Source organism: Anastrepha ludens, chromosome X, assembly GCF_028408465.1.
Source record: "Anastrepha ludens isolate Willacy chromosome X, idAnaLude1.1, whole genome shotgun sequence".
Lineage (NCBI taxonomy): Eukaryota > Metazoa > Arthropoda > Insecta > Diptera > Tephritidae > Anastrepha > Anastrepha ludens.
The window spans coordinates 46,003,436-46,021,192 of NC_071503.1; the positions used below are offsets into that span (position 1 = coordinate 46,003,436).

Here is a 17,757-nt window from a genome sequence, read left to right on the forward strand (position 1 = left end):
TGACGAAACCAACCGTCACCTGGTCCAGTAGCGTGGGATGCTGTGAAGCGTGTCGAAAAAAAATTTCTACCAACTCATTTAATAACGGCTGAATTTTTTTTTTGTGTATTGTTGACATTTAGTAGAATAAAAAAAAATTGTCAGCTGTGCCGTAGAGGGGGGAAAATACGTCAACTGAACAGGCGAACTTGTAAAATAAATTAAAAAGTAAAACTACTTTATGCCGATTGAAATTTGTTTACATAATTTTGGACCCATATGAAAATATAATTGTTATGTTTGCTGTATGTGTATACTCACGCAATTCGGCTGCCGTTGAGATATACACGCATTGACTGCTATAAACTTAATGACACTTTATTTCTCATAGATATAATTCAGCATTGCCAAATGTACAAAAGTTATGTCAAATATATCATATAATAAGGCTAGTTCACACTGAGAGAATACAATTCATTGTTGTTAGTAAATTTTAATTTGCATATACAACATCATCCTCCGCTTTAATTACGAAAATCTTCAGCTTGGTAGCGGTGTACCGATCTACGAATACGGCCACTTCGACGCACTTCTAGTGGACTTCTTGGTTGTTCCTGAGACTGCTCATTAGCAGTATCCACCATAGTATCAGGTAGCAATATATTGGTAACTGAATTAGGTCCTCCTCTGCTGTCTTCAACTGGTTTGGCGTCGTTAAGATGGCGAGATTTCATTTGATTTTGATGTCGTTTAAAGTAGCCCATACTAGTTCTTACTACGTACATGACTTTTCCAAGATGTCTGTCCACGACCCCTTTTAACCATTTTTCTCCGCGGCCATAGTTGCGAATATAGACACTTTCGTTAGATGAAAATTTGGTTGAAGTTTGTTTAAAGTCATTTTTGTCATTTTCCACTGAAAACATTTGCGAAAAGAGAGTACGTGCAGGACGACCATGTAAAAGATGTGCTGGTGATATGCCTTTTGCTTTTGGCATAGTGCGATAAGATGAAAGAAATTTTAGAACCGATTCATTTACTTGCAAGCCGTCATCTATGTTCTTTTTTACGGCTGTTTTAAAAGTACGCACAAATCTTTCAGCCAGTCCATTAGAAGGTGGGTGAAACGGTGCAATCGTGATGTGCTTAATAGCATTTTGGTGACAGAATGTTTTGAACGCATCGGCCGTAAGTTGTGGGCCATTGTCACTTACTATAGTTTCTGGCAAACCCTCACTAGCAAAAAGGGTAGTTAATGCGAAAATCGTTGATTCCGTCGTTGTATTTGCTAGTTTGTAAACAAATGGAAATTGCGAGAACGCGTCTATGCACAGAAGCCACATAGAACCAAATACCGGACCAGCAAAATCAATGTGAACCCTCTGCCAAGGTGCTTGTGGTTCAGGCCAGCTTGAATATTCCCGCAGATCACTTGAACCCGCTAGTTTGCAGTTTTCGCATCCAGCTGCTATTCTCGCTATATCATTATCGATGCCATCCCACCAACAATGTTGTCGTGCTAGTTGTTTCATTTTTACCACACCCCAATGTCCATCATGAAGCTGACGCAAAACTTGATCACGTAATGAGTATGGAATAGTAACCCGTGTGACATCACTCTGTAATAAAATCAAGTCATTTTGAGTAATCAAGGACAACTTACGATTGAAATATGGCCGGAGATCCTGGTCGTTTGGACACAACTTATGCGGCCATCCTTTCTGAATATATTCTTTAACTCTTCGTAGTATTTTGTCGCTGTTGGTGCTTTGCCGTATGACCTCAATATCAATTGGAGTTTGTATAGCGACAACTTGGTTAATTTCACCATTGTCGAAGTCTTCATCTGGACCCGATGGTAATCTCGATAATGCGTCAGCGTTTGCGTGATTTGTTGTTTTGCGATATTTTATTTGAAATTGGTACCCCATGAGCGTAATAGCCCATCGCTGGATACGTTGAGCCGTCATTGTTGGGAGGTTTTTATCGGGACTAAATATGCTGACTAATGGTTTGTGATCCGTGATCAGCGTAAACTTCTGCCCGTATAGAAACTGATGAAATTTTTTGACTCCGAATATTATCGCCAAGCCCTCCTTTTCAATTTGGCTGTAGTTTTCTTGATGTCGGTTGAGTGTTTTGGAGGCAAAGGCGATCGGCTGCTCAGTCCCGTCTGGATTGATGTGTGAAAGCACGGCTCCCACCCCATACTATGATGCATCAGTGGCCACGACTATAGGTAAGTCTTCTCGAAAATGAGCCAACATCGTAGCTTTAATGATGTGCTCCTTTAGCAAATTAAACGCGTTTTCTTGTTCGAACTTCCACTGAAATTACGCCCCCTTTCGCCTCAATTTGTTCATGGGTGCTGCGAGTTGAGAGTAATTCGGAATAAAATTGTGGTAATAGTTTATTTTACCCATAAATGCCTCAAGTTCCTTCAAGGTTTTGGGCCGTCGTAAGTTCTTCACTGCTTGAATACCAGATTCGTCGGGCAGAATGCCATCTGCGCTTATTTCACGCCCCAAGTAAGTTAATTTTGTTTTTAGGAACTCGCATTTTTCCTTTTTGCATCTTATGCCCGCGGATTGGAGTATATGCAGAACTTTGGCTAAGCGTTCAATATGTTCTTGTTCACTCGCACCGGCCACAATGATGTCATCGATATAATTTGCACATCCGTCGACTCCACATAATAGTTGCTCGAGATGTTTCTGAAACATGGCTGGTGCGCTTGCTACCTCATACGGTAATCGCTGGTATTGAAATAAACCGAGCGGTGTGTTGACCACCAGAACTTTTTTCGAATCTTCATCGAGCTCCATTTGTAGGTATGCATCACGCAAATCTATTTTAGAAAAATATTTACCGTATCGAATGGTATGCAAAAGGCACTCTCTTGTGGGTAGAGGGTATTGATCTACATCAATCTGCTGGTTAACACCTTTTTTAAAATCTCCACAAATGCGTATCGATCCGTCCGGTTTTGTTGCTAGGACGATGGGGGATGCCCAGTCGCTGAAAGTTACCTGTTTCCAAATACCTGCTTGTGATAACCGTTGTGCTTCATCTTTAAATTTTGGTAACTGAGCAAAAGGAATTGGCCTACTTTTAATGAACTTAGGCACTGCATTCTCCTTAAATCTGATCGAGGCTTTGACTGACTTCATTGTACCAAGTGCTGGAGTAAACACGTCCGCGAAGGTGGACAAAATTGTATGTAATTTTGCGTTCGACTTGGCGGTCACGCTATCAACTTGCACAATTTTAAAGCCTAATTGTTCAAATAAATCTACGCCCAATAGATTGTTTGAACCACGCACGTTAGAAACCACAAGAGGCAGTATTTTTTCTACTGACCCGTATTGTATTTTGGCAGCGATTTCTCCTAAAGTTTCTATTTGCGTATGACCGTACCCATATAGTACACGCGAGCATTGCTTTACTGGCGGTTTATTTAACATTTCGTAAGTGTCTAGTGTTATAACTGAGACTTCCGCGCCCGAATCCATTTGAAACCGAGTCTCTTTTCCATTGACCACAATTTGAACAAACTGTTTCTTACTTTTGTTGCTAGCTGCGCTAGCTACCGAAAATGCCGTTGAAATGTAATCTATTTTATCACCTTTCTCACCTTTGATGTTTTTACTCCCTTTATTCTGCTTTTGTTCCTGCTTTTTTTCATTCGATAAACACACAGCTATGATATGGCCTATTTTACCGCAACCTCTGCAAACAGCGCTTCTAAATTTGCAATCATCACGATTATGTAAAACTCCACAACCTGTGCATGAACGGTATTTTGATTTTTGTTTCTTTTTGTTTTTGTTACGCATGCTAGATTTTTCTGTGTTTTTCGTTGTCATCGAATAAATTCCGTTGCTGTCTATTGCATTTGCAGTGTCCGTTCTGTCTTTGATTGTACTTACTGTTTTCGTTGTTGTTTCAAATGACTCAGCGATTAGCTGAACTTCTGCCAATGTTGGTTGTTGTTTTTGTAATGCAGCTGTACGAACTGCATCATGCGGTGACTTCAAAATTAATTTGTCCCTAATCATATCGTCTGAGAAATCATGTAGACAATTTTCTTTTTTACAAACAAAATCACATTGCCGGGCTTTGCTTCGTAGTTCGGCAATACATTCTTTATATGTACGATTACCCATTTCAGCCTTATGAAATTCATAACGAGCTGCAACTACATGAACCTTTTCCTTATAAAACTCTGTTAGTTTTGCAGAAAGCTCATTAAATGTTTGTTTCTGTAACTCGTCAACGCCGACAAGCTTTTTGAGGGTTTCGTATGCGTCACTGCCCAACCAAGATAAGAAAAATGATTTCTGCTTGTTGGCGTCAATTACCGCGTAAGCAGAGAAGTGTTGTTTTAGTTGCTCCAAGTATGAGTCCCATTTCTGGTGTTGACTGTTGAATTGAACAAATGCTGGAACGGGAGTGCTATCTTGACCTGGAGACCTTTTCGCAAAGTTGTCCATCCACGCCTTCTGCTCCTTTAGAACGTTCATTGTGAAGACACGTTGCTCCTCCAACAATTTCTTGTAAAATTCTTCAGCTATTGTAAAAGTTTAAAATTTTCCTCGTCGCCAGTTGTTATGTTTGCTGTATGTGTATACTCACGCAATTCGGCTGCCGTTGAGATATACACGCATTGACTGCTATAAACTTAATGACACTTTATTTCTCATAGATATAATTCAGCATTGCCAAATGTACAAAAGTTATGTCAAATATATCATATAATAAGGTTAGTTCACACTGAGAGAATACAATTCATTGTTGTTAGTAAATTTTAATTTGCATATACAACAATAATAATGATGGTCAGCTGCGTTTATAGCGGTGGGAAGACCGTCAGCCGAAGTAAGAATGTATCATTGCGTTCATACATCTCGGCGGTACGCGGAATTTTCAATGCTACGACTGACGTCTTTCCCCCCAACGGACAATCAGCTGACGATTATTTTTCATTTTCATTTATTATTTGAAATTTTCAAACGGTCTTTTATCAATTTAGCGAAAATATGCTTGTATATTATACACTAGATAACACTATATAATTCATATATGATTTATATTTTTCCCTACGGGACCTACTAGACATTTTATAAATACAGCCCTGTGCATCTCTTCTCTAGAAAAGAACAGCTGCTTTTCGCCTTTGTTCATTCAACATCAACACGACTTTATTGCCAGTTTGAACAGTTTATACCTGACATTCTTATACTGAAGACGCGTGGAATATTCCGAAAATACCATGGCGTCAATTCAACCACTTTGCGTATTTTGCAGCAAAAAAAACCGAAAAACTGAATATTTTCACTGCTGAGACAATGTAAAAGTGTAAAATTATTTTAGAAATTCGCAAAGGAAATATTTTAGCAATGAGTAATGCGAAGGTGCCGACTAACATCAGTGATTTTCAACGATATCACTCGAATCAACGAAATATCGGAAATGTGTAGAATCTACATCCAACAGCTGAGTAAATAAAATAACATTAATAAATAATGTATATGCATTTAATACTTTGAATTTCGGTATTCAAAATGTATTATTTTATCTAACGTTGAACGGTTACAAGGCTCTGTGCCCTCTGGCTAAGTATAGAATTTAGAGTCTACATAGTGAGTAATGATAGAAGGATACAGAGAGAGAGAGGTAGATACGGAGAGACAGGTATAGATCCCTCGGCCCTTTTTTTCGTTCCAAGTCCAACTTTGGAAGAGTGATGAAAATTATTTTATTATGAAAATTTAATCAAATTATGAAAATTATTGTATTTATAATAAAAATTATATTGTTATAGTGTAACTGAAGAGGCGGGAACAAGTGGATGTAGCGGTGAAGCTATAATTGCTAAAGTTACAATTGCTCCTCGCGAAGAAGCACCTGAAGCTGACACTGAAGTAACTGGGGTATCAAGTACAGAAGATTCTGATTTTGCCGAAAAATATACAAGCATTTTTTGCCAAAAAAAATACAATGGCCGCGAGCAACAACTGCAGACATGTGTTGCCGCAGACGGCTTTAACACATTACTCATTATTGCTAATGAAATGGAAGATGAGCAATTGATTAATAGAATCACGGATGTGAGTTCGACAAATGAAGTTATCCTGTATCATAAAATTTGTAAGTTAAATTTTACAAATACTCAGCAGGCACAAAAAAAGGTTACAATGAATGGGAAGCAAATTGTTAAACCTTATAGAGGGGTGCTTATCAAAACTGTTTTGGATATTTTGGAAGAAGAATATATTTTGGATCGGGCTGTTTTAATTTTACGAAAATACATACGCAATATAAAGCCTAAACGATTGTCGGAAGATTTAACATGCAATATTTTAGTAAATGGAGAATGCGACGTCCCAGAGGAACTCATCAGTTTTTATAGTAAAATCATATCAACGAAATATCCTGCAAAAAATAGCAAAAATGTTGCAACAACTGCTAAATCATTTACTGAAGATCTGATCTACGCTGCCACTAATGGCAATGTCAAAACGTCCAAACATATCACTCTCGGAATGACAATGAAAAGCTTAACTAACAGTAAAACAATTGTTAACGTTCTGAATAAATATGGATATTGCTGCAGCTACAGTACGCTAGAGGGATTGGAGACGAAAGCAACTTTTTCTGCTACTCGTCGATCGGTGCTTTGTCCCGAAGATATAATCGAAAATTTATGTGAGGATGAACCATCGACAAGTGCAACAAGAAAACGTCGAACATTCGATGAAGTAACATTTGAGTACAATAAAAGACCGAAGATGCGAGAAACCTTGGCGCTTGTCGACAATTCACTCATTTCATATGATGTTGACATAAAGAAATTTCAGTTAGTAGATCTTGCATGGACAATGTCTCATTTTTTGAAGTTACCGTTTATACCAGGTTGGGTTGGATATAACAGCATGATTTATCACGACAATAGCGTCAAACAAAAAGTATCTTATCTTACAACGATAAATGCATCCGACAAATATATCAGTGGTACTAGAGACAATGAGACAAGTTCAACAAATCGCCGAAGAATGTCAAGAAGAGTTCATGGTGGTCACTTACGATTTAGCAATTGCGAAAGTGGCTCTCCAAATTCAGAGTACAGAGAAGCCGAAACTTAACCACTTGTTCGTGCACCTGGTGTCGTTTCATATCATGATGGCATATTTTAAAGCAGTTGGGAAATTTATCGACAACTGTGGAATAACCAACATAATGGAAAATGCGGATATATTGACAAGTGGATCAATTTATTCTTTTATAACTGCAAAAAAAATTTCAATAGATGCAAGCGTCTCCATCCACTTTTATATTTGGCCCTTGATAATTTACATTTTGAAAGTTTTATAGAGCAATGCAATATTTAATTGTCTGATAAGATGAAAAATTATTTAGTCCAATTCACCACTGAAAAAACTGCCAATCCAACAATTACCGATGGTGAATTGATCGATCTCTTCGATAAATATGAAGAATATAAAACAGATACATTGAATGGTAAACAAGGGAAAACGCCCCAATTTTACATGATTTATATGAATCTGATCAGTCATTACTTCATGTTATGTCGAAGTATCCGCACTGTTAATATCGAATTATTTAAATTCATATTACCTAAAATTATCAAACTGTTCTTCACATTGAACCAGCCTAATTATGCACGCTATGCCGTAATTATTTATTGAAAGTAAATGAAACTCATCCTGGATTATATATTAATGGACTATGAATAAGTTCGTGCGGTTTTTTTTCGAAATTTGAAACTTTATTGACGTAAAATGGTTACAAATTTAATATTCAAAATATTGTCCATCGCTTACTACTACTTTTTCCCATCTTTCTGGCAATTCACGGATTCCCTTTGTGAAAAATTCGGTCGGTTTTGCCGCAATCCACGAATCGATCCATTTTTTGACTTCATCGTAATTACGGAAGTGCTGGTCAGCCAGGCCATGTTGCATCGATCGGAAGAGATAGTAATCGGATGGCGCAAGGTCTGGACTATACGGCGGGTGGGGTAGGACATCCCATTTGAGCGTTTCTAAGTATGTTTTGACCACTTGTGCAACATGTGGCCGAGCATTGTCATGTTGCAAAATAACTTTGTCGTGTCTATCGGCGTATTGCGGCCGTTTTTCTCGCAGTGCTCGGCTCAAACGCATCAATTGTCGTCGGTAGACATCCCCCGTAATCGTTTCATTCGGTTTCAGTAGCTCATAATACACAACACCCAGCTGGTCCCACCAGATACACAGCATAACCTTCAGGCCATGAATATTCTGCGCCGACGTCGATGTTGAAGCATGGCCAGGGTATCCATACGTTGCCCGACGTTTTGGATTGTCGTAATGGACCCACTTTTCATCGCCAGTCACAATTCGATGCAAAAAACCCTTTCTTTTGTGCCGTTGAAGCAGTTGTTCGCATGCCATAAAACGGCGTTCAACGTCTCTTGGCTTCAATTCATACGGCACCCAATGGCCTACCTTTCGGATCATTCCCATGGCTTTTAAACGTTTGGAAATGGTTGATTGATCAACTCCCAAAGTTTTTGCAACCTCTTCTTGCGTTTGAGCCGGATCTTGATCGAGCAATTCCTCCAATTCGGTATCCATGAACTTTGGCGGCGCACCCTCGCGTTCTTCGTCTTCCAAGCCAAAATCACCACTTTTAAAGCGTGCAAACCACTTCTGGCACGTTCGCTCAGATAGAGCATGCTCACCATAAACTTCCACCAAGATACGATGACTTTCGGCTGCTTTTTTCTTCATATTAAAATAATGAAGAAGAATTCCCCGCAAAAACACATTATTTGGCACGAAATTCGACATTTTCAAGTGTGGTAAAAATATTGTTGTTTACGCTTCAAATAAAAAACTTATACTGACGTTTGTGCCTTACGACAGTAGCTCTCCAATGAATGTTTGGAAATGTGGATCGATGGAATAATAATCAAGTTACGCCATCTGTTGTAAAACCGCACGAACTTATTCATAGTCCTATTACATATTTACGATTGTAAAGGGGATCATTCGCAGTTAAACGGACTGACAAACAATTCTCTCGACAACCCCTAGACCATACACTGCAACAAACCATCAATGCCGATGCCGCACGCAAATTGACAGGAATCAGTCATACTACCAATTCAATAAAATCTCGTCAGCGCTGGTGTATAAGCCATAGCATTAGTTCAAAAATTATTGCTAGTGTCATGGAAGAAACTGGATTGCGCCCTGATCAAGATATTACAGCTGATCTTGAGCAAAGCAAAATAAAAAAAAACATTCGTTACAGCTGGAACAATGTACATATAACTCATATTAAGCATAATATGAATCCATTTTCCAAAGGCGTAGACGAAAGTTTACTGATCAATATTTCTACAGGACAAAGGGTTACACCAGAGATCGCAGAGTTTTTACTAAATATCGAGACAATTGGCAATGAACAACGTAAACAATTTATTGAGGAATGTTCAACAGATGAAGAACGATTTGAAAAAGTCATCAAGAGAAATAAAATTCTAAATTTCGCTAGTGTTGCACCGAAACAAAAAATATCGATTGCTGGAAAAAAGATAGCTATACAAATGCAACGCGATTTATTTGGCCAATTATTTTCTCTGTCGTTAGAACAAACATTAAATATTGACAAGGTTTTAGCATATCCTCTAACTCCAGTCCCACTAGCTTTGTGTAATATAGATGGAACGATATGCAAAACTGATAAATCGGTATTGTTAAAAGTGCTTCAAAATGCGATTGATAGTAACCCACTAGAACGGTGCGATGTAATTATTTAAGATGGCTTTTTCAATATACATTCGATAAAAGACGTCCCGTCCTCATTTGGGAATGTATCAAAGAAGCTGATGCAAGTATTTACGAACAATAATGTCAACACTGTAATAATTGCCATCGATAGATACATATTTCTATCAATCAAAGACAATGAACACTCACTAAGAAGCAGAATCCAAGGGCAGCGTTTCCAAATAAATGGACCTGACCAAGTACGACCATCAAATTTCGCGGAGGCATTGAGAAATATTTACTTCAATGAACCACTTATCGACTTTTTAATTGAATATTGGGCAAATGATCTTCTTCTTCTTAATTGGCGCAATAACTGATTACACGATTTTGGCCGAGTTTAACAAAGCGCACCAGTCGTTTCTTTCTCGTGCTAACCGGCGCCTATTGGACACACCAAGTGAAGCCAAGTCCTTCTCCACCTGATCTTTCAAAACGCAGAGGACGCCTTCCTCTTCCTCTGCTACCACCAGCTGGTACCGCATCGAATACTTTCAAAGTCGGAGCGTTTGTATCCATTCGGACGACATGACTCAGCCAACGTAGCCGCTGGATCTTTATTCGCTGCGCCATGTCTACAGGTATGTCGGCGTAAAGCTCATACAGCACATCGGTCCATCGTCTGCGATATTCGCCGTTGCCAACGTGCAAAGTTCCAAAAATCTTACGCAGAATCTTTCTCTCGAACACTCCAAGCGCCGCTTCATCGGATGTTGTCATCGTCCAAGCTTCTGCGGCATACGTTAGGACGGGCATGAGGAGAGTCTTGCAGAGTGTTAGTCGAGAGGACTTTACTGCTCAGTTGCCTACTTAGTCCAAAGTAGCACTTGTTGGCTACTGTCAACAGTGACGTGGGTGTGGATACGCGAGTGCGCCGACTGTTTGTTTGAAGACAGGAGGTACTTCGTTTTGTCCTCGTTCTCAACCAGACCTATGCGCTTTGCCTCTTTATCGAGTTTGGAGAAGGCAGAACTAACAGCGCGGTTGTTAAGGCCGATGATGTCTATATCATCGGCATACGTCAACAATTGTACGCTCTTATAAAATATTGTACCTGAGCGATTAAGTTCTGCGGCTCGTACGATGCTCTCCAACATCAGGCTAAAGAAGTCACACGACAGCGAGTCACCCTGTCTGAAACCTCGATTGGTATGAAACGGCTCGGAGAGGTCCTTCCCAATTCTGCATATCATACTAAAAGAACTACCTGATGTAGCAATTACATATATACGACAAATATTCAATAGCATATTAAGGACACAATGCTTCCCACGCCTCTGGAAAGTTGCTCAAATAACGGGAATCCCAAACCAGGTAAAAGTGCATCAGAAACGACATCATATCGCCCTATCAGTCTCTTGCCCATTATTTCAAAAGTGTTTGAAAAAATACTCTTGCCAGATAAGACAAAATTCTGATAGAAAAAAATATAATACCAAGCCATCAGTTTGGATTTAGATTACAGCATTCAACTGTGCAAGAAGTTCACAGAGGTATAAACAAAATATTAAATGATATGGAAGGTTCCGCATAGCTGTCTACCTGGATATTGCAAAAGCTTTTGACAGGGTGTGGCAAAAAGGACTACTGCATAGGCTCAGCCAAATATTACCACGGAATCACTTCACCATTCTCAAAAGCTATCTGGAAAACCGACATTTTTTTATAAAGTTCGAAGACGAATGCTCAAGCATGATGCAAATGACAGCAGGTGTACCCCAAGGTTGTGTCCTAGGGCCTCTATTGTACCTGATATTTACAGCAGATATACCGACAAAATATTGCATGATAGCCACATTCGCGGATGACACGGTTTTAATGGCTTTGGGTAAAATATATAGAAAAAAACGCGACTGACATCCTTTAACAAATAATAAATGACACTGTATCATGGCTCGATAATTGGGTAATAGAAGTCAACAAAGATAAAACGGTACAAGTAATATGTTCAAACAGAAAACCAAAGAAACACAAATTAACAATAAAAAACAATGAAATAAAAATCCTTCCTAGTGAAAGATGAAAAACTAAATTGGAAACGACATATACAAAGCAAACAAAATGAAATCAAAAACCAGTTCAGACAACTGTTGGCTGTTGGCTAAAAATTCAAAATTGAGCCTTAACAACAAAGTGATATATAAATCTATAATCTCACCCATTTGGAAATATGGCATTGAAATCAGGGGCACAGCAAAAAAAACCAATATCAAAATAATTCAAAGGACGCAATCTAAAATACTTCGAACAATAACAAAAGCAGGCTGGTATATACCAAACGACGTGATCCACAGCGACCTCAATATCGACACAATAGATGACACAATTAGAAAATACAGCATCAAGCATATAATACAACGACTAACAAATCATCAAAATGAACAAATGCGCAAACTACCACAATCGGAGAAATTGGGAAAACGAAGATTAAAACGATTAACTCCAACGGAACTCACAATATAACAAAACAAAAAAAGAAAAAACAAAAAATAATAATTATCACTTAGAAAATAATATAATGTAGCATAATCTAAAGCAAAATTGAATGCTTATCTAGCATAAGTTAGAGAACAAAGAATTCCAATACTACTTTAAAAATAATTACTAATTGTTTAAATTTAATAGATTGTAATTTAAAAAGGGAAATAATAAAAAAAGTTTTGCATACCCGTATTAGTTTTGTGGGGATACAAAAGTCAGACATCGCGGCATACAAGTAACCCCTTTCCGTACTGTCGAATGCAGCTTTGAAATCGACGAAAAGATGGTGTGTGTCGACTCTCCTTTCATAGGTCTTTTTAAAGATTTGGCGTATTCTGATTATTTGGTCGATGGTAGACTTTCCAGGTCTAAAGCCACACTGATAAGGTCCAATCAGTTGGTTAACGGTGGGCTTCAGCCTTTCACACAATACGCTCGCTAGAACCTTATAGGCGATATTTAGAAGACTAATCCCACGGCAATTGGCACAGATTGCAGGATCGTCCTTCTTATGGATTGGGCAGAGTACACTTAAATTCCAATCGGCAGGCATGCTTTCATCCGACCATATTTTGCATAGGAGCTGATGCATGCACCTTACCAGCTCCTCGCCGCCATGTTTGAATAGCTCAGCCGGCAGTCCGTCGGCGCCCGCGGCTTTGTTGTTCTTTAGCCGTGATATTGCTATTCTCACCTCGTCATGGTCGGGTAGCGGAACGTCAATTCCGTCGTCGACGATTGGGGTATCGGGATCTTCTCATTCTCTGTGACATGCGCAGCTATTACTGTTTAACAGGTTCGAGAAGTGTTCCCTCCATAATTTAAGATTGCTCTGAATGTCAGTCTACAGTTCGCCGTCTTTGTTCTTACAGGAAAACGCCCCGGTCTTAAAACCTTCTGTAAGCCGTTGAACTTTCTGGTAGAATTTTCGGGCGTTGTTCCTGTTGGCCAGCATCTCAAGCTACACGCACTTACGTATTTCAGCCTCTCGTGTCTTCTTTCGGATAATACGTCTCTCTTCCTTTTTTAGCGCTCTTTAGCGATCTCACATGGCTCGCGTTGCGCCCGATCGCAGCGTGGCTCTATAGGCGGCATCATTTCTTTCGGCGGCAGCATGACATTCCTCGTCGTACCAACTGTTTTTTCGGGCTCACTGGAGTCCGATTTCTTCTTCGGCGGCGGTAAGTAAAGAACGAGAAATGTTGCTCCATTGCTCGTGCATGCCGGTTTGTTGGGCAGTACTCTCTGAGAGCAGGAGTGAGAGTCGAGTGGCGAATCTTCTGGCTGTCTGTTGTGATTGCAGCTTTTCGATGTCGAACATTCTTTGCGTAGGTTGATGTACTTTGTTTGCTGCACAGAGGCGTGTGCGCAGTTTGGATGCAACAAGGTAATGATCCGAGTCAATGTTGGGTCCTCGGATCGTACGTACATCTAATACACTAGAAGCGTGTCTTCCATCTATCACAACTGGTTTCGCGTTTTTCGATCAGGGGATAGCTTAGTGGATCTTTTTATGCGGGGATCTGGTGCTGCAGACTACCATGTTTCGGGCCCCGGCGAAGTCGATCAACCTCTGTCCGTTTCCGGATTTTTCGTTGTGTAGGCTGAATTTTCCGACTGTGGGACCAAAAATTCCCTCCTTGCCCACCCTGGCGTTGAAGTCGCCAAGCACGATTTTTATGTCGTGGCGAGGGCAGTGCTCATAGGAACGTTCCAAGCGCTCCTTCTCTTCCGTCGGGGCGTGGGCGCAAATTAGCGGAGTGGACGACAGTATTTGGCGACGAAGTCTCTCTCCCACAACAAATCCAGCGCCGAATTTGGGCTCCTTTACATGGAAGCTGTAGTAGACATCACAAGGTCCTATGGTTTTCTTACCTTGCTCCGTCCATCTCATCTCTTGGATGGCAGTGATGTCAGCCTTTACTCTCACGAGGACATCAACCAGCCGGGCAGAGGCACCTTGCTTATTAAGGGATCGGACATTCCACGTGCATGCTCTCAAATCGTATTCCTTATTTCGTTTGGAATACCCAGCGCACAACCAGCTATCCTGGAATGCTTCGCCTTCTCACGTTAGCTTACTCCCGAACGGGTGTTCGGAAGCTACCCAGAGGATACGTGGGCTAATCCCGGACGTTGTGAGCTGCTTGAACCATATGCAGAAGAATCGTCCTGGCCACTCCCAAGAGCAAATGATCACATGGCTCATCATTTATCTAAATTATTTGGAATGTCATAAATATCGGTTACATAAAGGCAAAGTACAAAGAGTATCAGAGCCATTCTTGGCATGTCCAGGTCACGAAGAAGCTGATACAAAAATAATTTTCCATGTTTGTCAGTTGACATATGATGCTCTTGTAAGAATACGGTGTTCAGACACACACATTTTAATTATTATGTTGGGGAACATGAATAACATCAAAAGCAATTAAAATATCTCGATGCACTTTGGGGCCGGCGACAATCAGAAATTTATCAACGTCACCAAGCTATATCAAACATTATGTCCCAATTTGAGCTCTGCATTGCCAGTATTTCATGCCTTCACCATTTAAATAATCTACGAAACTCACCAACATACATACAGGCACTAACTGACATTTCGAACATTCCAAATTGTGATCTTGATGAAGTCTTTGTAACACTGGAAGGGTATGTTTGCCGATTATATGCTATGACAGCAATTGAAGATATCAATGTTGCTCGTGTCGTAACCTTCACGAAAGCATACGGTGCGTATGAGGACTCGAACCCGCTAAATCTCGAAAGAAGGATTGATGGCTCATTGTTCCCGCCCTGTAAAACGGAGCTACAACTACATTGTCTACGTGCGGCATACATCGCCCACCTTTGGAGCCATGCTCATCTTCCCGTGCCAACCGAATTATTACCGAGTATGGATGGGAAGAAAGCAATGACAAATATTTCTTCAAATGCTTTATAGATGATCATTTGCCACCGACCATCACTAGCATCTCTAATCTCGACACGAGCCCTTCTGGTATGATCATATTTATTCTCTCAATTTTTTTTTACAAATATTGACCTACATGATTTCCTCGATTCATTTGTATTTTTACAGACGATGTCGAAACTGAAGATGATGGTGTTTGTAACATAATAATCGATAACTCCGATGATGCCAGTGACGAAAATAGCGATGCTGAGAATTAAAAAAAAATTTTATTCTCTTTCATATTTCAATCATATTTTATATTTCAATGATAAATTAAATCTATACTATAAAGGTGAATGTCTGTACGTGGTCCCCACATCACTACGAAACGACAACACCAAATGACGTAAACATTTTTATACATTCATATTTTCATCCAATGAAGGTTATGGGCATATTTTTATGATGCGTCTCCCTTCTCACAGCCCCCAGGCCGCGCCACCACTCTCATTCGTCACTAATAATCGAATATTTACTTAAATTTAATCTAAAAAATCTTAATTTTTCCTATTTCCCACTATTTATAGTGCAAATGCAAAGTTCAAAAACGGGTTGAGATAGAAAATTAATTAAAATAATTTTGCTTGACATTTTTCTGACTGGTTGTTTTGATTTTATTCAACGAGGCATAGCAACGGGTTAAAGCTAGTATCTTATATTTTAATAATAAATTAAGAATGTTATATTTTAATAATAAATTAATTTAAATATGATAAAAATAACGGAATATTCTATATTAATATGAAGCATGATATAATTTTGTCACTTTACTTAAACATATCTCTGGTAAATTGGTAAAAGACCGCTTGAAATTTCCAAATATTATAGTACTAGCAAACCCGGCCCGCTTCGCTGGGCACATTAAAATAGAATAGATATGGTTTAGAAGAGAGAAGATATGGTTTTCATATTATTTATTTCTTTATTCTTTATTCAAGCGCTTTGGCATAAACAATATTCTTTGTTTTTCTATTTGTTTTTGAGTAAATATAAAATATAAATTGAAAATCATAAATTTTTCGTTTCAATTTATGTGTTTTATTAAGCATTGGAGCTATTTTAACCATTATCCACTTATATTTTTCAAAAACGAAAAAGATTTTTTTTCCACGAACACATAATTTCATTTGAACATTCGGATTTCACATTAAATTCTCAAATTTCGTAAGAAATTATTGACTGTTCCAAAAACCACTCCAAAAAAATTCACAAACAATTTTTACACTTTGCACTTACGTCTTCTCCTTATGGCATCCAAATCAGAAAGAAATATTGACACATTGTAACTCACACTGTCAATTTCACAGTTCAGTTCCGCCCCAAGCGTTAAAAAAGTAAACGACATTATGGCTGGTTCAAAAGAACGCTGTACCCGTTGCCAGTGTTCCGAATTACAACCAAACTTTACGAAACCCATTTCCAATACTTACTTAACAATGTGTGTAAGTTTGGTTTAATTCGGTGCAAAGACACCGCGGGTCCACGTTTTGGCATATATTTCGAGACCCTAGTCATCAATGAAAATTATCCCGTATTAAAGCACTTATCAACAGCTTTCATTTGAGACCCATATTGTACATACACAACCAAAGGTTACCCGGGTCCACGTTTTGACCTATATCTCGAGACCCCAGTCACGGAGCGGCATGAAAAATACTCTGTACTTAAGCATTCACCAACAGCTTCAATTTGATATCCATATTGTACAAACACATTCTAGGGTCCACATTTTGGTCTCTATCTCGAGACCCTAGTCACGGAGCGGCATGAAAAATACTCTGAACTAAAGCATTCACCAACAGCTTCCATTTGATATCCATATTGTAAATACACATCCGAAGGTTACCCGGGTCCACGTTTTGACCTATATCTCGAACCCTATCCACCAATAGGTATCTAAACTATACGGAAACCATCTTCAATACCTTCTTAACAATGTGTGTAAGTTTGGTTTAATTCGGTGCAAAGACACGGCCGGTTAGCGAACACACACAAAAAGTTGACTTTATTTTATATATAAGACTAGCAAACCCGGCCCGCTTCGCTGGGCACACTAAAATAGAATAGATATGGTTTAGAACAGAAAAGATATGGTTTTCATATTATTTATTTCTTTATTCTTTATTCAAGCGCTTTGGCATAAACAATATTTTTTGTTTTTCTATTTGCTTTTGAGTAAATATATAATGTTGTTGGCTTCCCAACACGTGAACAGCCAACGTATAGTTGACCATGAGTGAATACTGGTTCTTGTAAATTCATCCCGCATATTTCTAAAGTTCACCCTTGTGATTTATTGATAGTTATTGCAAATGCTAAACGAATGGGCAGTTGCAAACGCTTGAATTCAAATGGCGATTCAGGTGGAATCATAGGAATTCTGGGTATTAGAACGTCTTCATTCTTGAATTTGCCAATTAAAATAGTTGCTTGGATAGCATTATTCATCAATCGTTTGACTACTTCATTTTGTTCTTGACGTTCTTCTGATGTCGCGTT

General features: G+C 39.0%; 2 protein-coding genes across 2 annotated transcripts; both read right to left on the bottom strand.

Moving 5' to 3' along the window:
- Window positions 1-503: 503 nt before the first annotated feature.
- LOC128870013 (uncharacterized protein K02A2.6-like) lies at window positions 504-1,949 on the bottom strand. Its single transcript, XM_054112610.1, has one exon. It carries the CDS (start codon window positions 1,947-1,949, stop codon window positions 504-506), a length of 1,446 nt encoding a protein of 481 aa, XP_053968585.1.
- A 363-nt stretch (window positions 1,950-2,312) lies between these two features.
- On the bottom strand, window positions 2,313-4,502 carry LOC128870014 (uncharacterized protein K02A2.6-like). The gene has a single exon (XM_054112611.1). It carries the CDS (start codon window positions 4,500-4,502, stop codon window positions 2,313-2,315), a length of 2,190 nt encoding a protein of 729 aa, XP_053968586.1.
- Window positions 4,503-17,757: the final 13,255 nt, after the last annotated feature.

What these genes read in the sequence shown, in the direction of transcription:
- LOC128870013 (XM_054112610.1), bottom strand. Translation starts at nt 1,949, where the DNA reads ATGACGGCTCAACGTATCCAGCGATGGGCTATTACGCTCATGGGGTAC.
- LOC128870014 (XM_054112611.1), bottom strand. Translation starts at nt 4,502, where the DNA reads ATGAACGTTCTAAAGGAGCAGAAGGCGTGGATGGACAACTTTGCGAAA.